At 39.9% G+C, this 27079-nt stretch overlaps 1 protein-coding gene across 5 annotated transcripts in view; it reads right to left on the bottom strand.

Annotated features, from left to right (window-relative positions):
- The window catches only part of MTUS1 (microtubule associated scaffold protein 1), a 190351-nt gene that overhangs the window by 109119 nt on the left and 54153 nt on the right, over positions 1–27079 (bottom strand). For 3 of the 5 annotated variants that reach the window (XM_074951328.1, XM_074951327.1, XM_074951326.1), the window contains exons 4-7: positions 22947–23114; positions 19628–19762; positions 15283–15387; positions 13738–13788 (exon numbers count right to left, since the gene is read on the bottom strand). In XM_074951328.1, the coding sequence (XP_074807429.1) occupies positions 13738–13788; positions 15283–15387; positions 19628–19762; positions 22947–23114 (459 nt within the window). Of the gene's footprint in view, positions 1–512; positions 934–13737; positions 13789–15282; positions 15388–19627; positions 19763–21354; positions 21799–22946; positions 23115–27079 lie in introns of those variants that run through there. The other 2 variants (XM_074951329.1, XM_074951331.1) reach the window with 2 other exon arrangements.

Below are 27079 nucleotides of genomic sequence, written 5' to 3'. Positions count from 1 at the left end.
TTACAAACCATGAATTATTTTTATATCTATAACAGGGATATTAAGATACACTGTAGTCAAGCAAAGTTACATAACCCTCAAGAAAAAGCTATACAACATGATTTTGTACCCCATTTTCCCCCCTTCAAGGGGCAGAGAAGGGAAAATATCACAGTATGTATCTACCCACAATATAAAAATACTAAAGAGATGCTTAATGGTGATCAATTTCCAGATTCTATTTCTGGATCTGGAAAAACGTGTCAATTCCAATTCAGCACTCCACAAACAAATAGAATACTATGTTTTCCAGATGAGCAGGTCAAACACACACACACACCCCCACATGAGAAATCCAAGATCAAACTGTCCACTTTTATAAACTAGGACTTAATTTCTATAAGAGCTTTAGGTTTCTGTGAAAAATGAAATGTTTCATGCCCAGAATACATTTTAATTATTAATAGGCAGCTGCTGAGGTAAACAAGATGTCCCCAAGGCACACACTAAGTACAAGGTTTAAAAATACAAACCTGTATGAAATATAACTGTGCTTTTCCTATACCCAGAAGGAAGTCGAAGGTTTCGGAGCAGTCCCTTTGCAGTCAGTCGCACACGCATGTTGGATAAGGAAAATTTCGGAGACCATAACATGTCTTCAGAGCGATTGGAAGACAGACAAGCAAGAAACAGCCTCCATATACTGTCACATACTATATATTTTAATTCACCACTGATTGAGGCCAAGCTATACTTGGCAAGGAAAACAAGACTAGAAAACAAATATCCCTCATTCCTTCGTGAGAATGTGAGAAAGATATCCACAATGCAAATGCTGCTGGCAGCCTCTCTCCCCACCAGATGTTGCAGAAACAAAGCTTGTCCTCAGAATAAAACCTTCTCTTAGTGATTCAGGAGACCAGCAGCCTCTGAATTACATCACACTGTTCATGCTTAATCTGTTACGGGACTCAATGGGAATGAAGACCTAGCAGGAGGAGGAGGGGAAAGTGGGTGGTCTCCAAGCTGAATATCACCCAGTAATGTCACAGATCATGTAATTGTTCTTCAGAGACGGTTAAGAAAATTACTTTAATATTCCTGAAGGCGTATTTTAGTTCTCCTCCCCCCTCAATATAATCAAGACTTGTTTCATTCATCTAATTCTGATTCCATTCTGACAATTTTCTAATTGACTTGAATTTATCCCAACAACTTACTTTAATTATGTTTAAAGTTTTCTAACAGAAAGCTTCTTTTAACATATATTGAACATACCACTACATCCATATTTAAGTCCTTACAAGTCCACAGAAAATAATGCTATTCTGTACAAAGTTTCATATTTAGAAGGCTCATAAGTACCATTCAGTTTTGTGGCCCTGCACATTTCAGAGTACTGGGATAAGATCAAGGAAGTACTAATCTTAATTTAGTATTATGACATGCTCTGGACTTCAACAAGAAACCAGTATGTCTAGATTCAGCTGTAATCTGATAACTGATTGATTCAAACACTACTGTAAATCACCGTTATGCAAATCCCTGTGCAACATGCTGGCTCAGTATATACTTAAATGACCCAAAAGGTTTATATTTTTCCCCACTCCTTTACGATGCAAGTTATTAAATCATTCTACCTTTAAGTAGAAAGAAATGCCGTCCTAGATTTCTAGGCCTGTAACACAGCCAAACAAACAAAAAAAATGTTTTTTTTTTAAATCTGGAGTTGAAAGCTAGAAAGCAGAGAACCGTAGTCCAACAGGATTTACTAGGAAGCCAGCATAATAGAAACAAGAAAAGCATGTTTTATTTTTGTTTTGTGTCTAAAGTTTAACAGATTAGACTACTGGTCTCAGGCAATTTCTCACAATCAGTTTTCAGCATCCTCAGCCCACATGGCTGAAGGATACACCTTTCACAGATTCCAAGAGCAATGGCCTCTTTGTCCCTTAAGAGATGGATGCCAAAATAGCTTTTTTTGCTTGTATTTCCCCAAACTCACTGTTTTGTCCCCAGAGTCAGTATGACTCGTTGCTGTTCTCTTCCTGTTGATTTCCAATCCCCCTGTTGACTCCTATGTAAATAGGGCTTTGATTGCTTAATTTATGTTAGAGACAGGGAGATAACCGGTTTCTCTTGTTTGACCACCGACTTTAAAAGCATAATATCAGTAAGTATCCATAATTCCTCATATAGAGTGTTAATCCATACATTTCACAATTATATTAATCAGCATAAAGAAAAAAGAAAAGGAGTACTTGTGGCACCTTAGAGACTAACCAGTTTATTTGAGCATGAGCTTTCGTGAGCTACAGCTCACTTCATCGGATGCATAGCATATCGTGGAAACTGCAGAAGACATTATATACACACAGAGACCATGAAACAAAACTTCCTCCCACCCCACTGTCCTGCTGCTAACAGCTGATCACTTTAGATAAGCTGTTAGCAGCAGGACAGTGGGGTGGGAGGAAGTTTTGTTTCATGGTCTCTGTGTGTATATAATGTCTTCTGCAGTTTCCACGATATGCTATGCATCCGATGAAGTGAGCTGTAGCTCACGAAAGCTCATGCTCAAATAAACTGGTTAGTCTCTAAGGTGCCACAAGTACTCCTTTTCTTTTTTCTTTTTACGAATACAGACTAACACGGCTGTTACTCTGAAACCTGTCATTAATCAGCATGTCACCGGATTTTACAAAAAGACATGGCTCAATACACTTTTATAGTACAGTAACATTGTAGTTATTGTTATAATACAACAACGTTGTACAATCAGTTGATTCAACTGCTTATTCTTTAGGGGTTCAACACCCCTGTTCTCCTTTTGGGGTGTTTTGGACCCTGATAGTCCGTTTCCTTTTGCAACAGCACATTTTTACATGAACATGAATTCTAAAAATGCATGCTGCTGAATACTAGATTTACACTGGTCACCTCCCACTTGCAAGGAACACAAATAGAGATGGGATTTTGTGACAAGAACATGCACAGTCTACATCCAAGGGTAGCCATGAGGATTACTGAGCAGCCCTCTGCTATCCAGTGAAGGATAGGGAGCAAAATATAGCAGGACACATGATGAGAAAAAAGTACGGGACAGCAGAGGGTAAAACCAAAGGGGATGAAACCAAAACACAGAAAAGAGGTGCAAAGAAAGTATGTAAGAAGAAAGAAGTCTTTAAAATGGAACAGGGCTGCTGACTTGAGGTGGACAGCGGAGATACCAGCAAGTCTTGCTTCTGTTTTTCCTGGGTAGAGTCATTAGAGACTAACAGGGCTAGGCCCTACCAACACCACCACAACTGTAGTAGAGCCAGGCAAATTTTCTCAACTGCGTTCCACTTGAAACAAAACAAAAACCACACACACACACCTGGGAAAGGAAAGAGCACAGGTTCACTAAAAAGCCATCACTTACACTTAACTTGCAAACAAGTTATTAACGTTATGTAAACCTAGCTGGTGATATCTAGCTGATGTCAAAGCAAATAAGACTTCTGTTAGCTGTGATTTGTCATCAAGTCTTCTGAAACTGAATATTCAAGATAAAGCCTCAAGTGATAAATGGATTTATCTTCCACCCATAGATTTCAATGTGCTTTATGAACAAAGTTACCTTCAACACCCTGTGAGGTAGGGAAGTATTAAAGACGTCATCAATAGTTTTCCACCTGAGTCCACATGTGCAATTCAAGAGTGGGGACCTCTCTCAACTGTGTTGACCCCCTGAAGTTAATTACTGAAGGGAAACAATACCTAAGGTTTTGGTGTCACCAAGGGCTGGTCTACGCTCCCTCTTGCCACTGCAGTTAAAACAACTGCAAACCCTTGTGTGGATATATTACATCAATTTAAAAATTAAATAAATTTCTCTGGACAAGTGAAATACTAAACCATGTTTAAATCTGCTTGAGAATCCATGCACAAAGTGGCACTGGTTTAACTATATTGATGCAACTTCCATTAAGAGCTGATATGGAAAGTTATGAATACTTAGATGTCACAATGTTATAAAAATGGTAGGTGACCAGATCAGAGAAGGCAAGTTACTGTATATTGGTTTATTAGAATTTCCTGTCCAACTATATTGATCTATACACCTATAATTCTGTGGGGTCTGTGCACAAAAGCGATACACAGGCTTCAGATAAAAACATGCGAACACACACTTAAAAGGCAATAAGAAACAGATAGCATGAAGGAGCCTATCTCCAACCAGTTGCAAACATTTTTCCAGAGCTGGGAGTTACCAGATAAAAGGGATATAAACAATTCAAAAGTGGCTCAATTCCTGCAAAGATGAGTGCATTGCCAGAAGTTGTCCAAGGAGTTGCCAGTGAGCACTGACAGGGAGTCAAGTTTATAGGGAGCTAGTTGTACCAGAGTCCCCATGCAGAAGATGGTTACACACCTGGAAAGCTACACTTTCATACAGTAGGTTTTAAAATTTGCTTTCACCAGTACTTAAAGCTTTCACCAAAAGGCTTCTGTTCTTAACACTTGGTTTTAAAGAGGCTGTTCGGTTGCTGATTACCACGGTTATTGCCCTGGAGGGAACAGAACTGCATGGGCTGGATACCAGTCAGACCTGCTGAAGTAAATTATGATGGATACCCAGGGAACTCCAATCCTGGGTGTGGTTTGAGTGCGAGAGTCATACTATTCCACCCCAATAGAAGTGAGAAGCCTGAGATTGGAGACAAGATGCACTTGGAGAGACCAGGAGTCCGAGGTGCAGTTAGCTTGGTAACTATAAGAAAAGGAGGACTTGTGGCACCTTAGAAACGAACAAAAATTTATTTATTTATTTGTAGCTCACGAAAGCTTATGCTCAAATAAATTTGTTCGTCTCTAAGGTGCCACAAGTCCTCCTTTTCTTTTTGCGGATACAGACTAACACGGCTGCTACTCTGAAACTTGGTAACTATGACAGCCTTAATTCCCTAGCAATAACAGGAGCTCTGTCTTAATTCTTTTGAGATTTCTCTAGCTGAATTGTGCAAGCTTCATGTTTTAAAGCTCCTAATATTAGTGCTTCTGCCTGTTGTAGTATACACATGTCAAGGTTCCTCCCCCACTCTGAACTCTAGGGTACAGATGTGGGGACCTGCATGAAAAACCTCCTAAGCTTATCTTTACCAGCTTAGGTCAAAACTTCCCCAAGGTACAAAATATTCCACCCTTTTGTCCTTGGATTGGCCGCTACCACCACCAAACAAATACTGGTTACTGGGGAAGAGCTGTTTGGACACGTCTTTCCCCCCAAAATACTTCCCAAAACCTTGCACCCCACTTCCTGGACAAGGTTTGGTAAAAAGCCTCACCAATTTGCCTAGGTGACTACAGACCCAGACCCTTGGATCTTAAGAACAATGAACAATCCTCCCAACACTTGCACCCCCCCTTTCCAGGGAAATGTTGGATAAAAAGCCTCACCAATTTGCATAGGTGACCACAGACCCAAACCCTTGGATCTGAGAACAATGAAAAAGCATTCAGTTTTCTTACAAAAAGACTTTTAATAGAAATAGAAGTAAATAGAAATAAAAAAAAATCCCCCCTGTAAAGTCAGGATGGTAGATACCTTACAGGGTAATTAGATTCAAAACATAGAGAACCCCTCTAGGCAAAAACCTTAAGTTACAAAAAAGATACACAGACAGACATAGTTATTCTATTCAGCACAATTCTTTTCTCAGCCATTTAAAGAAATCATAATCTAACATGTACCTAGCTAGATTACTTACTAAAAGTTCTAAGGCTTCATTCCTGGTCTATCCCCGGCAAAGACAAAATATAGACAGACACATACCCTTTGTTTCTCTCCCTCCTCCCAGCTTTTGAAAGTATCTCGTCTCCTCATTGGTCATTTTGGTCAGGTGCCAGCGAGGTTACCTTTAGCTTCTTAACCCTTTACAGGTGAGAGGAGATTTCCTCTGGCCAGGAGGGATTTTAAAGGGGTTTACCCTTCCCTTTATATTTATGACAACACAGCTCCCTTTCTTCCAAAGAAATCCCATAGAAATTTAGAAAACAATGCAGTTTGAGGAAGAACCATATAACTGCACATGGAAAATAACAGCTCACTGCTATTCTAAGCACAAGAAAAATGAGGTTAAATTTTTCTTGTCCATTTCACTGCTACCCACAATTCTAAATAGTATCACAATTTTATACTATTACTTGAAAGCTAAGCTGTATCTGAGACACTAGCTATTTGCATGGTCAGAAATACATCACTGCATCACTTTACATTTGGAAAATTACATCCATAAGGCAGAAAATATATTTGTTTTAAAACAAAAGCTTAAAATTCTGCAGAAATTCTTAGCTCTCCCTCTCTCAAACAAAGAATCTATTTACCATTGACAAGTAGGTCTCTCCCCAGTAGTGACTGATACCCAAAATAAGTGGAGGAGCTAAGCTGCAGGTAGCATTGTGTATTCTACCATACCCTTCCTCGCAGATTGAGCCTCTTTTTTAAACTGTGCACTGGTTGGGGCAAGATGGTCACACAAGTATTTTTGGTGGAGAAATGGGAAGAAAAAGGGGTACTCTTTCAGAATAAAAAATTGGGACACTACACTCAAGGGCAGGATGGGATGACCACTTTACTATTGCTCTACAAGTCCCTTCTCTTCCTCCCTCTTACGCTACCATCTCCCTTCACATACACAGTTTAACCCACAACCTCATTCACAAATTGACTTAATTCCCTGCTGCATTCATACACACACACACACACACCCCCCACACTCTTTACCTTTTTCTACTTAGAGCCAGTCCCCTCCCATCTGATGGTCCTAGGCACAAGCTCTTCCCCCTGCTAATCAGCACCCATCAATCCAGTTTTGAAGTAGTCTTTAATTGAAGCTGGGTCTGGAAAGGCAGGAGCAGAAGTATGAAGGAGAGTGCACAGACACATATTCGGACTCTGGGTTGGCTGAACTGAATAGCCTCATACAGTCTGTATTCTCTGCTCCTTTTCCCCACTGCTGTGTATGGGCTGCTGCAGGGTCAGATGTCCCTTGCTGTTAATCAGATATACTGCAACCTCTAGGACTAAAGTAGCTGAAGTCTTTCCAGGAGTTCCTGGGTCACCAGGCTTTTCTGCACCTCACAACACAAGCTGTACCACACAGCAGGTGTGTGTGAATAACTAATTTTTCATTTGCTGACCCAAACCAAAATTATTCAATTTTCAGAATTGCCAGTGAACTGAACTAATCCATTATTTCCCCATCTCAATTCATAAGATAAGGCCAGAAGGGACAATAGTGATCATCTGTATAACACAGGCCATAAAAGTTCCCTGAATCAGTTCCAGTTTGAACTAGAGCACACGTTTTAGAAAAACATCCAATCTTGATCTAAAAGTCCCAAAAATGGAGAATCTTCCACAGTTCTTGGTAAGTTGTTCCAATGATTATTTACCCTCACTTTGTTTTAAAAAACAAAAAAACCCAGTCTTATTCTGAGTCTGAATTTGTGTTATTTCAGCCACTGATCTTGTTATACCATTGTCTGCTAGACTGGAAGAGCCCCCTATTCTCAAATTTCTGTTCCCCATGAGGATACTTGTAGACCGATCAAGCCACCCCTTAACTGTCTTTTTTAGCACCTTGAATATCACTGGTTTCAGAGTAGCAGCCATGCCATATTTTCCAATCTTAATCATTTTCATAGGTCTTCTCTGTACTGTCACCAATTTATCAGCATTCTTGAATTGTTGACACCAGAACTGGACACCATATCCCAGTAACAGTTACACTAGTGCCAAATACAAAGGTCATGTAATCTCTCCTCTCCTACTCGAGATTCCCTTTTTATACACCCATGAATCACATTAACCTTTTTGGCCATAGTAACACACTGGAAGCTCATGTTCAGCCATGACCCCCCCAATTTTTCCCCACAGTTGCTGCTTCCCAAGAGTCCCCCATCCTGCAAGTATGTTCTATATTCTTTGTTCCTACATGCTTACATTTGGGTTTACTGAAACTCAGTTTTCTTGTATCCAGCTCACCAAACAATCCAGATTGCTTTGCACCAGGGACCTGTCCCTGTTATTTACCACTCGCCCAATCTGCAAACTATTAGAAATTAATTATTCTCTTTTCTTGTAGGTCCGTGATAAGTATTACCCAGCACAGGGCCAAGAACCAATCCCTTTGGGATTCCACTTGAAACAACACTCAATGATTCAGGGATGCTGGAACAATTTTGATAGTGGCTGTGATGAGCGCCATTGACCAAACTGTATACCCTCTATATAATGGAAACCACTTCAAGCCAGCACCTATGTAATGAATCTCCATTTACAATTACATTTTGAGATCTCTCAGCCACTATTATCCAATCAACATGTGCCATGCTGATTTGGTATTTATGATGCTGGCAGACCTTGTGCCAGTTCATGTCAAGGCCCCTAGGCCTCACTGAATACTGACAAATGCATAGCTGGAAACCAATCTGGCTCACCTGTACGCTAGTCTTGTTAAAATTGATATTCGATTCATAGAGATGTGTTTAGTGTTTGGACTTTATGAAATGCATGTGAGTTGCTGCATGCATTAATCTCACTTATTAGATCTGTATCCCATGTTATAAGGTAATAGTTAACTGTTTGCTCTAACTATGAAAGTGTTTACTATGGAACTAGAAATCCCCACAGTGAGGAGAGAAGTATTACCAAGTGTGAAATACTAGTTTACCACAAGAGGTGTCATCTCCTGCCCCATAAAAGGCCTACAGACACCAGACAAGCCACTGTAGAAAATCATCAGACAAAAGACTGTTTATTTTTTTCCCCCCACACCCATGAAGAGGGGACAAATACTCATCCCATCACAGCTTGAACTCTGGGGGAAAGGAATAAAAATCCCAGTCAAGAAGAAATTATGTTGCTTAGAATTATTGCCCTCTCCAAATTCCAAGCAAAAGGAAAGGATCCCCAAGATGCTTAGCCGGGGTTAACCCAAAAGGATTTATAGAGCTTGCACATCACAACAGCTTCTACTACTTTCTGGACCCTAAGACTAACTCATTTGAGAGTGTATATTTACCTCCTTTAACATTGTAAATCTCATTTCCTTTTCTTAATAAATCTTTAGTTAGTTAATTGTAGGATTGGCTACAAGCATGGTCTTTGGTGTGTGATCAGAGGTGCAAAAGACCTGTGGAAAGTGACTGGTTCTTTGGGACTGGGAGTAGCCTCAATATTGTTGGGAATGGAGCCTACCACCCACCACCCAAGTGCTGAATCCCGACCCCGGGAAGGTGAGGAACTCACTGGCTGCCTGCTCCTCCAGCTTGTGTCTCTCCAGAGGCAGGGCAGGGCCCAACCACTACTGAAGGCCTCCCCTCCCCCCATCACAGCCCAGGCAGCTGTGGCCACAAGAAAAGCCCCTGGTGGCCACAGGAGGCCCCGGTGGCTGCATTTGAGAAATGCTGGTTTAGGAAGTGGTGTGTAAATCTACATGCCAGCACTTTCTGTTCAGAATTTCAGCTTCAATCAATCGACATAACAGTAGTCTACCTATCTGCAGAATTGCTACCGTGAACTAACATTAGGTTTTCAAGTTGTATCTAGGATTTCTAAAATGATTGCTCAAATCAGTAGCTACATCACTTACACAAAAATAGCACCGGGACTAGTGCCTTAACTGCACTTTCACAGGAGACAGTGTTTTGGCTTAAAATACTATACCTCCTTATACATATCCTTCACCAATCCAGCATTTCAATTGTGGTCTACCAGTCAGTGTGGACTGAATGGACACCTCAAGGTCACTGCTGTTTTCACTCATGATCTTTAAAAGATCAGTTAATTCTACAAATAGACAGCTAAATGGAAAATTACGCCATACTGCAGAGAAGACCCCTGAACTCACATTTTAAAACAGAAGCAAGACCTTTTATGCTAATGGCTGAATAAGCATATCAAGGCAAAAGTTACACTTCAAAACATGTGCAACATCCTTAACCCACAGCTAAGCTCCAATGCAATAGGTTTTATAGTTTCTGTAAAATATCAGCGATTACCATATGAATTCAATTAGTCATTGCCAAATCCCTTTGCCCTTCACAAAAGCCCCCACAAATTAATAGATTCATAATATTGTACCCATAAATCCCTGAGATTAAGTCCTTGCTGAGTCCAAGCAAAAAAATAGTTCTTAGCTAAGGGCCCAAAACCCAATTGTTCCAATTTTGAATAAAATGAACCTGAATCCAAGCCAGCCGTGGATTTTGCCACTACTCATGTTCCACGTTAATGCACATTTCAGTTAGCTGCATCCTATTTCCATCTCACGTTACATGAAGGGGGATTTTTTTTTAAATCAAGTTCAGAATTTTAAAAGTATTTACATTAGCAATAGAACACATTTGTATAATGTTCTTTCTTTGAATTGCTCAGCAGGTTGAAAGATTTGACAAGCTATGTTCTTAGTAGAGACTGGTGTTAAACCTCAAGTTCTCAATTTCCTTTAATGAACGTAAATTTTATTTTCAGCGTAGCAATAAGACAGTGTTGTAAAACACTTGGCCTTCAGGAAAAATCCAGTCTGTTTGAAACTCATTGTGACTGATTTAGATTTCAGAGAAAACAAATCCTTATTTGAAAACAATTTTTTCGTTCTTATGATTGTAAAGAAGTCTTCCAAACATGAACAAAGTGTAAAACCAGTACAGTGATGTCTTCTCAAATCTGTAGAGTGCCTGAAACTCAGATATCAATACCCTACTGATGAATAAGACACTTAGTTTATATCTAAATAATGCCCCCAATTTGAGCAATTACTGCAACAGAGTGGAAGCTGGGTGAACTACATATGCAAATGGTCACAGGATAAAAATCTTATTCTAAAAGTGTCTTTTCCTCCAGTGACGTTAAATGCAACAGTAACTTCCCTAAGTACAAGTTTCATTACTACAGAAAGATCAAAATCAACCTATTAGCAGTAGGAGACTTCCTGTGGATTAGGCATATTACAGGGTCCCTATGCCTAGATCAGAGGTGCGCAAACTACGGCCTCTGGACTGGATCTGTCCTGCCAGCCATTTTAATCCAGCCATCGAGCTCCTGCTGGGGAGTAGGGTTTGGGGCTTGCCAGGGAGCAGGGTCAGGGGCCCCTCTGCGCGGCTCCTGGAAACTGCGGCATGGCCCCCCTCTGGCTCCTACATGTAGGGGCAGCCAGGGGGCTCCACACGCTGCCTCTGCCCCAAGTGCTGCCCCCATTGGCTGAGAACCGCAGCCAATGGGAGCTGCAGGGGCGGCGCCTGCAGACAGGGTGGCACGCAGCAGAGCCACCGGGCTGCGCCTCCACGTAGGAGCCGGAGGGGCAACATGCCACTGCTTCTGAGAGCTGCCTGAGGTAAACACCGCCTGGAGCCTGTGCCCGAGCCACCAGCCCCCACCCCCTTAACCCCCCCCCCCACCAGCACTGATCCCCCTCCCACCCTCCGAACCCCTCAGTCCCAGCCCGGAGCACCCTCCTGCATCCCAAACCCCCCATCCCCAACCCCACCCCAGAACCCACCTCCCAACCGGAGCCCTCACCCCCTCCCACACCCCAACCCTAGTTTCATGAGCATTCATGGCCCGCCATACAATTTCTATACCCAGATGTGGCCCTTGGGCTAAAAAGTTTGCCCACCCCTGCCATAGATACAGCATACAGACAATTAATAAAAACCTTACTTGGTCTTCACTGAATGAGAGTGACACCCCCCACAGTCAAGTCAAGGATGGAAGTCTAAAATGTTTTAGAACAAAAGCTTTACTGTGAGAGCCACAGGCTACTTCAAAACAAAACCAAAAAAAACAAAAAACTGGGCCTCATTCTGCATGGCACGAGCTGGTACTGGGCATTCAGTTATTCTGAAGAAAAAGATCACTTGACTTTTCCTTGAAGTGTAAAAGCATTGTGCTACAGAACATCCAAAACAAAACCCCACAGTATTGCTCACACCATTTTTTTCATTTTCATACAGCTCTATGTAATCTGATCATTAAGAATGAAAAACAAAAAAAGTAGCTTCTGAAAAAGCAAAAAAAAAAATGCATTAGAAAAGCTGGTCAGCATAAAATGGAAAAATTGTGCTACAGTGGTGAAAGGTCCATAATTCCAAAGAGCAGGAAATAAAGTGTTTCAACTTGAGGATGAACTTTCACTGGCATGTGATGAATTATGTATTTCAGTGTACAAAGTGTGGCTCACTTTGTTGGCAAATGAATGGAGAGACTCATTTCCCAACGTTTTCCCCCAGAGATCTCTATTCCAGTCCAGATGCACAGGTTTAATGGCGCCCATTGCCAACAAATGGTGACAAAACAGCTAAATCTTGGTGAGATTACCCTTTCTGCTTCTCTGAACTGATGGACAAATGGGCTCACAGAACTCCACTGAAACTAAAAAGTAGTATTAGCAAAACATAAGTGACTGCAGAAACCAAAGTAAACCTCTATTCAAAGTCATTGTGCTAAACTGCTGCATCATGACAAGGGTCTGAACTTGTAATAGAAGATCTCAAAGACAGGAAGCCAACAAGTAAAAAATAATTCTCTCTTCTCCTGCGTACAAGATCAAATTCCAGAGACTTGGAATCATTGTATTGCTTTAGTAAAAGCGAACATATGATCCACAAATTAAGGCCAAAAGTGATTTGTAATCTAGTTTGATCTCCTGAACAAGAGAATTTCACACAGTAATTCCTGCATTAGACCCATAACTTCTGGTTAGCTAGAGCACATCTTTCAGAAAGACATCCAATCTTCATTTGGGAGGTAGCAGGGTCTTCCAGAGACATGTAGCACTTTTCCACCCTATGTTGCATCCAGCAAGCTTCTAGTTCTAGTGAAGGGACATATTAATGCTCCAGTGGCAAGTTCCTATCACACAGACCTTTTATCTCTTTTGACAAAGATCCCATTAATCTGTTCAAGTGAGTTGGAAAGATCTTTATGTACAAGGGAATGTCCACCCAAGATTTATTCTGCCATTTTTCAACTGGCTGGGTAAGAACTAGCTCCAGGTTTGTGGACTGGTATGAAATATAGGAGAGAGAAGAACTATTATACAAGACAGAAGCCTCAGAACAGAATTATTTAGAATATCAGCCACATTTTTAATCTCGTCACTCTTCCCAGGGTCACAAAAGTTGATACCAACATTTCTAGTTAATTGCAACCTACCATTCAAGCACAGCATACAGTAACATATGCTGAGGCTGCTGCTACTAAAAAAAAGAAGATGTCAAGAATTTGTCAGCACAAGGCATTAAAAAAAAAAAGAAGACAAGCTTTTGTTCAACATGAATCTATTTTTCCTAAACCACATCAAGTTTGTTTTGACAAATTACTGTCACATGACTAAACTGCAAAGTCACTATATCCAAATTTGTTATCCATATGTTCTTGTATGTTGCTTTGAAAAAACTTCCATTTTGTCTACAAAGCATAAGACGACAAATATTAGTACCGACTCTACAGTTTGGCAGCTGGATGGTCTAATAGCACAGAACTAAAGCACAGAGGAAAAAGGTAAAATTGTATGTTTGAACCTTGAGTCTTCATGGTTGGTTACATCATACTAACTTCTTGTGAGGCTACTTAATTTAAGAATGAAACACTAGGATACTATACCAAAAGCATCTTAAAGAATGGCATATAAGGATATATAATTTTGGGGACCTCCCCTTGTTATCCATTAACAACAATTTGGGTAGAAAAGAGATTTGAGAACTCACCAGAATTGAAAACTGACAACAGTCTTCGGGGTCCATTTAGTACAGGAGTACCTATAATGTTCAGAGAAGATATGGATGTAACTAAACTGTATTAAGATTTATGAATAAGTTCCGGTAGGTGGGTAAAAGAGCATCTTCCCAAACTCCTTACATGTACCCTCCTTGTTTGGTGGCATACATAATTCAGTAAGTTATTAATATTAATGCCAAAATTTGCTATGACATTAATATGTTGGTAAGATATGCGAGAATGAAACATGACAAGATTCCTGTTTTACTGTAATCAATCACTTTTAATTGATATCACTAGTTAAGAGCTTGACCTTTAACTATCCCATTTGTTAGCACTGGTAGTACTGTGCTTCATGTAAGCCAGATAGTACTATTTTATTCTGTCCACAGTATTGCCACTTCTGAGGCCTTTAAGAATGAAGTTGCCTGTAATAATTGTCAGCTATTTCATCTGTGGGCAAATATTTACATATCCTTTTCAAAAAGGAGAAAAAAAAATGTTAACCAATGGTTACACACCAGAGAATGTAACCTTCCAAATTAACAGGGAAAAAAAGCTAATTTGCCTTTTATTAGTATGACCTAAGGACCATATAATTGACAGTAACCTTTAGTGTAAAGACCAATTAAGTGGAACTATTACTGATAACTCTTGCATGGTAGAGACTTAAAAATAAAGAATTTTAGAGTAGGTTTATTGGTTTTCAAGAACACTGTTACTTGGTCCAATTTGAAAAGATAAAAATTAAGAATTAAAAGGCTCAACTCATCTCTCTGTGCATAGGAAGTATCAAAGTCTCCATGTGAGACCTTACAAGCATATGCTTCAGTAAATAGGGGGCAACACAATTTGCATTGTATCTTAACTACTGTACATTAGCCAGTGTCTGATGCAGTTCAGTTTTAACTCTAACCACATGATAGGAACTTTGTGAGTAGTCAGTGAACACCTATGACAAGGTATCAGATTCTAGAACCTTTGATGAAGATTCAGATCTGTACTTTTAAATGTGTAGACAACCAACTAGATATATCCTTTTAAACTCTAATTCAGCATTAAAAAGGTTTTGAGTATCTGAGGCAGGGAGGTAAAGGGGCAGAAGTGTTATCCTAGAAATAGCCAAGCTTAGGAGCAAGCTCTGACAGGGACTCTAAGTTAAACAAAAACTCCAAGAAGGTGCTAAATTTGGGCCTTATCTCGTATGTATACTCTAAGTAAGCATTATTCCAATCCTGCTTATAAAACATTTGTTTTTATACATACAAATTTAAATGTAGATAAACAAGTGATATTACAGGCCCTTTAATCTTTTTTCCAGAAAATGAAAGGTTAGTATTTCACTCCATGACAAAAAAAGGAAATTAGGGATTTTTGTATTGGGAACAGATTTGTGAAATCCACTTCCACTTTCAAAGTTTCAGCTACAGCTGAAGCTCTGCTAGAACTGGCAATCTTGAGCATTTAAAAATTGAACAGCAAAGCTCTCACTAAAGAAAGGGAAGACTGCAAAGTGTAAATGAGAAAGACTTTACCCAATGGCTGGTTGCCTCTTAGCTCACTGGTTTTCCTTGCTGGAAGAAATGGTCCAGCTGATTTTGGTATACATTGGTTCGGTGAACCAGACTTGTTCTTTGTTCCTAAAAAACCAAAGACTTAGATTAGGTTTTTAAATTTAAAAAACTAGATCAGTGATAAGAACTTGTCCAATTTAAGAAAGTAACTTAAGGTTACTGATCATTTAAAACCCTGAACTTTAACTTTTTTTTTTTTTTTTTTTTTTTTTAAGAATTAACATGCAGTTAAAGAGGAAATTGATTCTGAACTATGGTCTCCTTTAGAAAGATTTTTAAAATGGCACAACAATGACTTAGAGGAATAAAAACTACTTTAAGTCAGTTTTCTTCATTGAAAATTGAGAATGGAAAAAATAAGATACTTTTAATAGTTTTAAGTTAATAAGGAGTGTTAGTAAACGCATTTTCAGATGTATTCCAAAATTCAATTTACCTTTTATTACATCTAAATATAGAAGTTGCAAAAAAAAAAAAAAAACCCAAAAAAAAAGCAGCAAAGTACAACCTCAGGGCCCCTGCCTTTCATAGTTACAAGTTATTTTATAGCTTGTCATCCTGTCAAAGCGTTAAATCGCTTCTGTTATTCAGTGTTTTAAATCCAATTTTTTCTGTTGTGGTTTTCATGAAATTCTCTTCTTACTTCCCCTATCCCCATCTCCAATTCCTACTTTTCACTGAAATACAAAAATGTGCAACACCACCACTCCTGACTTAGACATGTCCGAGTTCAGTAACCTCTTAGCCCAAAATGTGCCTGACAGAAACATTTTAGCAGTAAGTATTTCGGAGAAAGCTTTTCTGCCATCTCCACTTCATTTTGGCCAGTTAGTGAAGCTGCTACTCCATTCAGACCATGTATGGCAGCAGTTCAGCTGCTATACTGTACAAAGGAAGATTTAAGAAAAACCGGCACCTGGACAGATGCATTCTATGGTTCTAAACAGCACTATTAAGCTTGTCAGCTGATGGAGAAGTCCTACATACACTCACGTAAGGGTATGTCTATGCTGCAGCTAGAAGGTGTGATTCCTAGATCTGGTAGACACACGCTCTAGGTCCGCTTGAGCTAGCGCGCTAAAATAGAAGTGTAGTTGCAGCACCACAGGCTGTTACCCCAAATACATACTTACAATCTCTGATGGGGTTGTATTCTTGTGGCTGGCCCGCTGTGGCCACACTGCTATTTTTAGCACCCTAGCTCAAAGAGCGCTAGAATGTAGGTCTCTAAGGGAGCTGGGAATAAGATCTCCCAGCTGCAGTGCAGACACTGCATACGGGCAGAGGAACCAGAAAGAAACGTTTAACAAGAACTGGGAGATGGTGTTTAAAATAAACTACTTGCAGCAGCAGAGGTTATAGCACAAGTACCCAATCTCTGCCAAAAGCAAAACTCTGATTTCTCCTTAGCTGGTAAGAGGCATTAGAAATGAGGGCAGCAGAAGGAGCTAGTGTCTGGTAGAGGAGTTTCTGGACTCCCGTTGGAAGGTGGGACAGTAACATCTGACGAGGGCAGGCTATGTATCTCAGACACTTGTACCCTACTCAATGATTGCGCATTCTCTCCATGGTCCCCTCACCCTTGGAAGGGTTAGACGATAACTACCTTTCCTCAAGCTCCCTCTCCTCTGTGGGTTGAGTAGGGCGGGGTCAAACTGAAGCTGCATAATATGTGACAATAGATTTTGCATTGAGAACTCTCTTCTAATGTTATCATGTAAGCCGAGTCCGAATGAGCTCTCCCGACATCTAGTGGTGAGCTGTGGAAAAGGACTTCAGAAGCTGATCTCGTTTGCATGGGCACACCCACCCTGCCTACATGCTCAGCATGATGGGATTGCTTGCCCAAATGGTCATTTTTGGCTGGTGTGGGATCCCCAGTCTCCTTGTTATTGGGGCAGGAGTAATAAAGGATTGTTATCCTTGCTGTGTGAATCAAGGACAGCAGAACTGTACTTGGCATTACCCAATTGAGGGACCCACCCGCAACTGAATGGAAGTTGCTAGTCAGGGGACATGGATTCCAAAGCCCAGTGAGTTGAGAGAAGGCGGGCACAGGTACTTGTACCTGGTGGTATGAGCCTTGCCTAAGGGCCCCGACATCATTTGACCGTTCCTCTCTCTACCGTTTAACAACAGAGCTAGTTTAGACTCAGTTGAGAGTTGTTACAGGCTGCAGAGCTGAAGTCACAGATACCTAGGTCTAAGTATTAGACTTGCTTTTGGACAGAGTCTCTGATGCAAGAGACTACCCAATGTGCACCAGCAGTGAGGATCTCCCACTAACAGTTGAAATCACTGAGAGCTGTGTTAAGGGGGAAGGCTTCGAAGACATCTTGGTGCAGGCAGCAGGCAGAGAGTGCCAGAGTAGAGCCCCACCGAGAGGGGCGGTGAGTGAGTGCCCGAGCAGTGGGGCAAGTAAGGCGCCTTCTCTTCCCCTATCCCCCACCCCACATCCAGGGTGGGAGTTGAACTCTGCAAATACCCCTCTGAACTCTGGGTCTGCACTGTCGAAGGACAGCAACTGTGAGTGGGGTGCAGAGAAGGGACAGGCATGTTAAAGGGACTTTTGGGTTGCTGGACTTAAGAACCTGAGGGGAAAAGGACACTGCCCAGCTTACTGTGTGGTGGGTCTTCTGCTCATGGTTTGTTTATAAACCCTGTTTGCAGTTTCCCCAAATTAATGCCACATTATTTCCCTCCTTTTGTTAAAAGTTTTTTGCTATACTTAGACTTTGTGCTTGCGAGAGGGGAAGTATTGCCTCTTAGAGGCGCCCAGGGGGTGGTGTGCAATTGTCCCAGGTCACTGGGTGGGGGCTTAAGCTGGTTTTGTGCTGTATTGGTGAAAAGGAATCCCTGGATACCGAACCCGGCCCTTGTTACTGCCAACTCTGACTGGCAGAAGGGTTACAATCACCTAAAATTAATTTGGGGAGGAGCATTTTAAAAAAAGCTCTAAAATGGAAAGTCAAGGTTTCCTTCCCTATTTTACATTCATACTTATTCTTCATCCTGGTCAAATCTTAAACGCAGCATTTTTATGAGCGGGGATGGGAATGGATAGATTCCATAGCCAGAAGTGATCATTGTGATTATCTAGTCTGACCTGTATAGCGTAGGCCATAGAACTTCCCCAAAATAATTCCTAGAGAAGATTGGATGTTTTATAGAAGATCTGCATTTAAAAATGGTCAGTGATGGAGAATCCACCATGACCCTTGGTAAATTGTTCCAAGGACTTATTTTCACTGTTAAACATTTACGCCTTATTTCCAATCTGAATTTGTCTAGCTTGGGAAGCAGTAGGGATATACCCCTACCCTGTATCATCAAGTGTTCATGTGAACAGTGTATTGTCTGGCTATGGTCTCTTGAGGCCATACTTGGAGTATGTCCACACAGCAAAGAAAATCTCACATCTGGACTGTACCCATTGACTCAGGCTTGCACTGTGGGGCTGTTTCATTGCAGTGTAGACTTCCAGGCTCAGGCTGGGGCCCAGGCTCTGGGACCCCGCCCCAGCCATATCATCCCAGAGCCTAGACATCTGCACAACAATGCAAACAGCCCCGTGAGCCCGATCCAGACACAGGTCTCTCTTTGCTTTGTAGACATACTCTTGTTCTCTTTGCCCACTTGAGGGCAGGAACTCCTTTTATACACATTTCTTGCCTTACCCCTGCTCTTTCATGTTGTGCTCTGTTACCAGGTAACAAGTCGGGGGAAGACAGCCACCCAGACAGACCATCTCCTCCCTTCTATTTTGATTTACTTAACCATTGGCAAGTGCCCTTTTCCACCTCCATCTCCAACAGATACCAAACAGTAATACTTCAAACTTAGGCTTAATGCAAAAAAACAAAAACAACAACCCACACTTTAATGGCAAACTTTCAGCAACATTAAGGCAGAATAATGTTGAATGTATGGGTTTTGTTACAGTCATATGTGGCAACTGTTTGGTATAATTGAATATGAGGTCAGATCACATTTTATGTTAGAGTCTGATGAAGGTGCTGAGAGTTACTACTTTTCAATATCTGTTGGAAATGGAAGTAGTCTTTTAAGGTAATTCTGGAGCACAAGCAACTACAGCAGAAGTAATATATTTTTGGCCATCTTAATGCAACGTGAACAGCTGGAAATAACACACCATCATGTCATCAGCCAGTTTTCCACAAAACAACCAACAAGTGTTTCTTGGACTACTGCTGGCAAGTCACTGCTTTGGGAAACAGTAATGTAAAACAATGTAAGCTAGTAAAGAACTACTTTAGCTTCATTATGTACAAAAAGATTCAGATACCTTTTGGAGTGGATTTTAAGGAGTACACTCTAGGTCTGGGCACTGGCTTCAAAGAGATGGATCCAGAAATGCCATTTTGACAGGTAGCTTTTGAAGGCCATTCTCCATTCTTGATGATGATTGTGGCACTTGTAGCTATTGCAAAAAATCATATGGAGAGAGAGAGAGTTGGAGAATTAGCCTATCACATTTAGCTAGATGTTTTATAAAAACTAAGTATCACGTGTAAGTTACTGATGGTCCTATTTCCTATACCTTTAATCAGCAACATTTTATAATATAATCACAAATAGCTGAGTACAAGCTTCTGTATTTCCATATTGTCTACACGGATAAATTGGCACAAAGCTTTGTCTGATATTCACCAAGATTAATCTCATTGTATGCATTTCAAAGCCCAAGTTTTGCAGCTTTGGTTTGTTCAGAGAGTACAAGTCAGGCATGTGCAAAAAATGCATATACACTTTAGACATTTGAGCCCATTGTTCAGACTAACGAGTTATAGTAGTCTGATTACACTCCTGAGAATTTCATAGTTATCCAAGTATTACTCAAAAATAATTTTGCTGTTATATCAAACTTCCATCAGTGAGACACCCCCAAATCGTTCTATATACAGTAATAGGAGATGTAAAATAGCCCCACCAAGTTACTGAACAGCATCGTTCAAATCAAGCCAAGGTGAAAGCAGACTGGTTTTTATTCCTATGGCTCAAGGTGAATTGCTGAGATCAGCATCTTACTGCTGAAATTCTACATCTTTCTTCATTTCCTTTGCATGCAATTACTCCTATACAAGGAAAAAATAGCACTTGGAATTCATACTTGCAAGCCTTATGATTTACACACTTGTGTTCTCAATCTTTATTTACATCATAATACAATTTACCATGTGCACACTACACAATTGCTAAATAAAGGTCAGGGTGCTGCAATTCTCATTTTTCAATCCTCAACCACATTTAATAGTGCAAATAATTAACTCACATGCAAATTATGCTTTTCTTTTTTATTATACACAATTACGTTATGCCAAAATTTCACACACACAGACTTGCCTTAGAAGAGAGTCATAAAACTGAAGTGCTCATTAGACTCAAAGGCAGCATGTTACTATCATAGGAAATTTAACCCTTTAAGAGAAATCACAACAAAGGACTGAGCAGGCAGCAACAGGAAGGTTATATTTCATGAAGTTATTTTTACAGAAAAAAAATCAACTAATCTTAAATATCAAGCTAAATCATTTGTCAGTTTAATGTTAAACAGAACGATATTATCCTAGGTTTTACATTACACTATGTTTACTGAAGTATCCCATCTTGACACTCGAATGTCCCAGTAATCTGATAGTCAAGAATTTTAGATTTTACCAATTACAATTTTATTTTGATGTCATTGTCTAATGAACTATCACATAAGGACAAGAAATACTCTGTATGCCTCTAGAAAAAAGTAAAATTGTACTGATTCTCTCTACAAGATGGTTCAAAAAGTCAGCAAAAAATTGCACTGCACAGAAAATATTAATCACATGTAATCCAGACATGATTACAATCACGAAAACATTGAAGTCAAGGTTTAGTTTGAAAATTTTCTGTAAATTTATTAATTTAAATTAAGCATTGTCCTTGGAAACTAGCAAATTAAATGATTTAATTTGATACATTTACCAACTTTAACAAAAAATCAAACATGCTTTTATTTAAAGAAGGCTAATGACCTACTTCTTTTCCCAGTAAACGTGGCTAACAAAGGAATAATAAAAAAGCTGTAAGATCCCACTACCAGCAAAGTCAATAAGGTAATATCATAGTGGCTTCCTGAATCAGTCCGTGGTGCTAGTGTAGAATTGATGAAAATATGAGGAGAAAAATCAGTTTCTGTACAACTGCGGAGTCCTCCTGGTATAGTCATTTAAAAAGAATCAAAGCAAGCTTAAAGCCAGAAAGACTGCAGCCATGTTCACTCTCTCATATTCCTCATGCTTGCTCTTAGTGAATTAGAGTGGAAAGAATTGTAAGCTTCAAGGCAGAGGACAAACACAGATTAAACCAGCTAGCAAATCACACTAAGAAAGAGTCATCGGTTTGGATGCTTAATCTGAAAGGAATACATCTCTTTGTTATGAAGCGATGAACCTTTCTTTGTTAGGAGAGAGAGCACAAAGCGTTTACAACCTCCTTCGGAATTTCAGTCATGGTACTAAAAATTGAACACCAAAAGTCAACATGGCTGTCAGGGCAACAGAACCATTCTGATTATAGAAGAAATGTGTTGCAAAATTTAATACAAAAAAAATACGTATTCCTTTCAGCTCATGGTAGGTTTTTATTTTCAGGGGAAAAGAAAAAAAGCAGGAACAATCAGGACAACTCAGTGATAAAGAAATATGTACTATGAATCATCTTCAATTCAGGATTTTTTTTTAAGTAGTTTAGCATAAAAGGAACTTCCTTCACCAACCCCAAAGACAGAATAGGACAATATAATAGTAAGATGAGATTTGAATTTAAATTTAAATAGCTTTAATGTTAGAATCACTTTCCCTATCTATGGGTTAATTTATGTTGCTTTTTGCTGGTTTTTCATTCTGTAACATTCCTGCAACTGATATACAAGAGTTTTCATTAGTTTATCCACTGTTTAAGACCATAAACAATATGTAATTTAGACTGATCATTTTATCAAGAATTCATTCTTTTTACATTTAAATTGTACACCCAAATGTACTGATTATATTTACTTTAGTTTAGTAATTTGAAACTGTATATTTCAGAACTTTCAAGCAAGAAACCAATTAAATGTTAAAGTCTCATCTGTATAGTACATTTCATTAAGAACACACCAAGATAACATATGAATTATAGTTCACCAAAAAATGGGTAAAAAGGGGCTGTGTTGCACTGTTCTCAGTGTTACAACAGGCATCCAATTCACAATGCTCAAACTTTCTGAACTTATTACACCATGTACAAAAAGCCCTTTCAAGGAAAGCATCGTGCTCAGTAATGCCAGGAAGTTTTGGAATGCACCAAGAGAGCATAGAAAGTTGTTGTGTGTTTGGTTTTTTTTTTTTGTTTTTTTTTTTTTTAAGAAGTTCATTTTTGCGAAGTCAGGCACCAAGTCTCAAGACCCTTCAACTGAGAAGACGGCAGGATGAAAGACATGTAAAAAGGCAAAATTCCTAAGGGCCAAAACTAGTAATCCTTAGCTAGGCAATAATCCCATTCAAATAAATTTTTGTCAGCTAAGGATTGAAGGATTTGGTCATGGAGAACAACTGTTAACAGCAGAGAACTCGGACAAAGATACTTACAATTATTACTGCAAGTACTTTGCTCACTCTGGGTACTACTGATTGAAGAGATGCTAGGAGTTCTCCGAATGGGTACTTTTGATTTAGTTAGTGATTTGCCAGAACTGGTCCAAGATGCTAGAGATGTTTTCATGGAGGCAGGCTTCCCTCTGGAAGAAGTTTCCACTCCTGTTAATTTAACGGAGAAAGAGATAGAACTTTAAAGGGACACCTACTGCTGCTACAGATAAGGATAAAGTCTGGCCCAAATAAGAAAGGCATATTTTATTATATATAAATGAAAATAATTTTATGCCACATATATCATTTAAAGGATTGCAGTAAAAACAACACCTTAAACATTTAAGTCCAATATTTGACTTACCATAAGACTGTTTTAATACAATGTCAAAAGTATCCAGTTTCATCTGTGCACTTTGGATAGAATGATCAAAATAGGATCTGTCCAGATTCCACAAATCAGTGCTTCTGTGCAAGTGCCTGACTTGGGAAAGTCAAAATCCATCTTGCAAGGACAAAACATGTTACAGTTCTCTATACTGGCAATTCTAAATACTACCTCTAGCTCAAAAGACACTCAGATTCTTTCCTGTTTTTGAAAGCATAAATGATCAGAAAATATTTCCATGCCGATGGCTGAAGCATGACCTATGCTGATTTTCATATGAGGGACAAATAGCACCAGTATGCAATTTCTTTTGCAAAGTAAATTGAGCCATATGCGACTAGAACAAGCACACGCAATGAACAAGAACAGCAAGTTCTACTATATTTCAAACGATAGCTTAAAAGACTTCTGGGTCTGCAAGATTGGATAAATAGGATTCTCAGAACTTTGCTGCCATTCAGTTATACTGACACAAGGATGTTTTTGCATAATTTACCATGTCCTATCAATTGAAGCTTGTAAACAGAAGTGACAAAAGTGAAAAGTATTAAATATACCTCCATTCTATCAAATAGGTTATTATGGTCACTTTCAGATGACATTTGCTGGAGTAGTAATCAACAGGACAACTTTACTATTTAAGCCAGAGAATCTGTAATTGAATATGTTTAGCCAAATGGATTTACAGCTCCATTCCAGGAAAACTGTACTAACATGCATTAGGATTAAAATAAAGGATTATGACCGCAGGAGAAATTATGTATATCAGAATTTTCTTGTTCCCATAATTTTAATTGAAAAATGGTATATTAAACTATCACTGGATTGTCATTTGCCAGCTCTGATTAATGCCACTTTACATCTGATTTCAGGTGCTGAGCTTTCCAAATCACCTTGTAACAGGACAAGTAAGGTAAGCTTTTTATACGTAAACAAAACAACAAGAGTGAGAAGATTAAATACTATTTTAGAAGAAGTGCAGAGATACAGGCCTCTGGATATTATGATCACTAAAGTTTTACCTGAATTCCTTTCCTCTGGATGTAATCTCTTCTTAGGCATGTTTTGTTTTAGACAGAACATGCAATGTTAAAATACAGCACATCAGTTTCACCAAGAAAAAAAGGACTTCCCCTTTCTCCTTATCCACTTGCCATGACCACATAATTCAGATTAATACCATGTATGAGACCCACAAGATAGTTTAGTTGCCATATGATTAAACGAGGTATTTAAATTACTTCAGTTTATTCCATATTGGTTTTCATATAAGTATGTCAACAGTCCCCCTCTTACTCTTGGGCATGAGGGATTAAGTGACATTGTAAATACGTAAGATTTGTATGATGATCATAAAAGCTTTAGGCTGTCTTATAAAGTAGGACACTACATGGAGATTTAGGAAGGAAGATGCTTCATGACTTTATATGCATCTCGGCATAAATGAATACACTTCTCAACACCAGATGGTGCTGTAAGATTATGTCCATAAAGTTTCAAGCCAAAAAGAAACAATTCATGGCGTTTTAGGCAATGCTGGCCTGTTTAATACTAAAAATTAAGTGTAGGTAAAGTAATTAGTTAGTTTACTATTGAACTACACAAAAGAACAGTTATAAATGCTCTTATGTATGTTCCACTTGTATACGCAAGTTACAAATGTGTAGCAGGACCTCATTAAGTCACCCTGATCATTAAGATGCATTGCAGATTACTGAATTTTGCAAATTAGATGAGTGACAACAGGTGTGCCAAAAAAGAAACCCTTTACCAAGTGCTGTTTTACTACTTATTTTGACATGTTAAGTGTACATTTTGTAAGAGTAACTGATCTGAGTAAAATGTCACTACATCACTCTAGTTTTAAATTGAGACCTGGTAAAGAGCCAGGTTTGTGTGATTTTTTCTGGTTTGCAAGTTATTGCAACAAGGTAATGAAGTACTTAAGCAAGCATAGAAACATTTAGAATCCATTCTTGAGTGTTTGGATCTTTTGTGGGAGTTTCCATGACACCAGAAACCTCTGTCTGGTACGAATTGCGATTGGTGTAAATGAAAACAAATGAAGCTAAACAGCTCCCAAACAGAGAAAATTTAAAGCCACAAAGCAACCTCTACCAACTTTTTTCTGAAGAGGGTCAAGAATAATTTTTACTTTATAGAATGACTTGCTCTAATTGATCTAGTAAATGATTTTTTTTTTTTTTTTTAAATATACGACTCCTCTTCCACAGTCTACATTAGACTCTTGGCAAAGTAAGAATACTACAGAACTTCCAGAATCAGGTAGTATAGAAACAGTACAAGCTGAATTTGCATTATTTTCATGTTCATTAGAATCTGTATTTGTTCAGTTAGCCACCTGTTATACACTATGTATCAAGAATGGTGTGCCTGCCAGGCATTGAGGGGGATCTTGCTGGGTTCATCTTGGGAAGCAAAAGGAGAGGCCGATTCATTCTTTCCATGAACTTCCACCCTACAGATCTGGAAGCTGAGTGTGAGAAAGACTTCCAGAAACCCTGCTTGAACAGCCAGAGGTGAAAGTAAGCCGGTATGCCCCGGTACCGCATACCGGCAAGAGCTGGTGCACCATACCGGGGTGGATCGGCTTCCCCAGGCGCAATTTAAAGGGCCCGTGGCTCCCAGCAGCAGCTGGAGCCCCCAGGACCTTTAAATTGCTGCCAGAGCCCCGCTGCCGGAGCCCTGGGGTAGCGGCGGCAGGGCTGGAGCGGCGATTTAAAGGGCCCGGGGCGGTAGCGGCGGTCGAGCCCTGGGCCCTTTAAACCATCCCCTGCTGGAGCCCCGCTGCTGCTTCCCCAGGGCTCCAGCAGGTTCTGGGGACGATTTAAAGGGCCTAGGGTGGTAGTGGCGGCCGGAGCCCTGGGGAAGTGGTGGCGGGGCTCCAGGGACGATTTAAAGTGCCCAGGGCTCCAGCCGCTGCTACCGCCCAGGGCCCTTTAAACTGCTGCCAGAGGCCCCAGCTGCCACTGTTACCCCGGGGATGGGGAAGGAGGCACTTGCTGGTACAGGGTGGGCTGGGGCTGGCTCTGACCTCCCCCAACCCCGCCCCTTCTGCCTGAGCCCCGCCCCCTTCTGGGGACCAGAGCCAGCCCCATCCCAGTAAGTCCCTAGACTTACTTTCACCCCTGTGAACAGCACATCCTGAATTTAACATCTGAAAATATCTCCAGATCCCTTCATTTGTTTTCAAAGCTCAGAAGTCTTGAGAATGCAGCGGATTTATAACAAAAGTCATTTTGAGAATTAACATATGAACATAGCCAGTTCAATGGTGCTGAGTTCCCAGCTCTGGAAATGTCAAGTACAGGTCCTGTTCATAGGTGACCCATGTTCTTCTTTGGTTCCCTAGAGATCAGTGCTCTCTTGGAAAATATTCGTAAGAGTGACTAACGAACACCAAACTGCAGTTTTAGAAAAAATAATTTAGGGAGGAAATCTCCAAGTGGCAGTAGCCTGAGATCACTAAGTAGCTAATTCCAAGAAGAAACCATAAAAACCAGGTATCACCTGTAAATTGGAAACAGAGTTCCTTCCTCTAATTTACAAACTTAAGAGCAGAATGATAAATGCTATGAAAAAACTGAATAATTACATCTCAAAATATTTCCTGGATTAGTTCCTACACTCTGGAATGTGGTTAATTCAGCCACTTCACCTTGTGGCTAAAAAAGTATTAACATACCTCTTCCAGAGGGGGAATATGGTATTTGGTTCAAAGCAC

Source organism: Natator depressus, chromosome 4 (genome assembly GCF_965152275.1).
Source record: "Natator depressus isolate rNatDep1 chromosome 4, rNatDep2.hap1, whole genome shotgun sequence".
NCBI lineage: Eukaryota > Metazoa > Chordata > Testudines > Cheloniidae > Natator > Natator depressus.
Note: the sequence above shows the minus strand (reverse complement) of the source record. Positions and strands in the feature narration are given on the sequence as shown.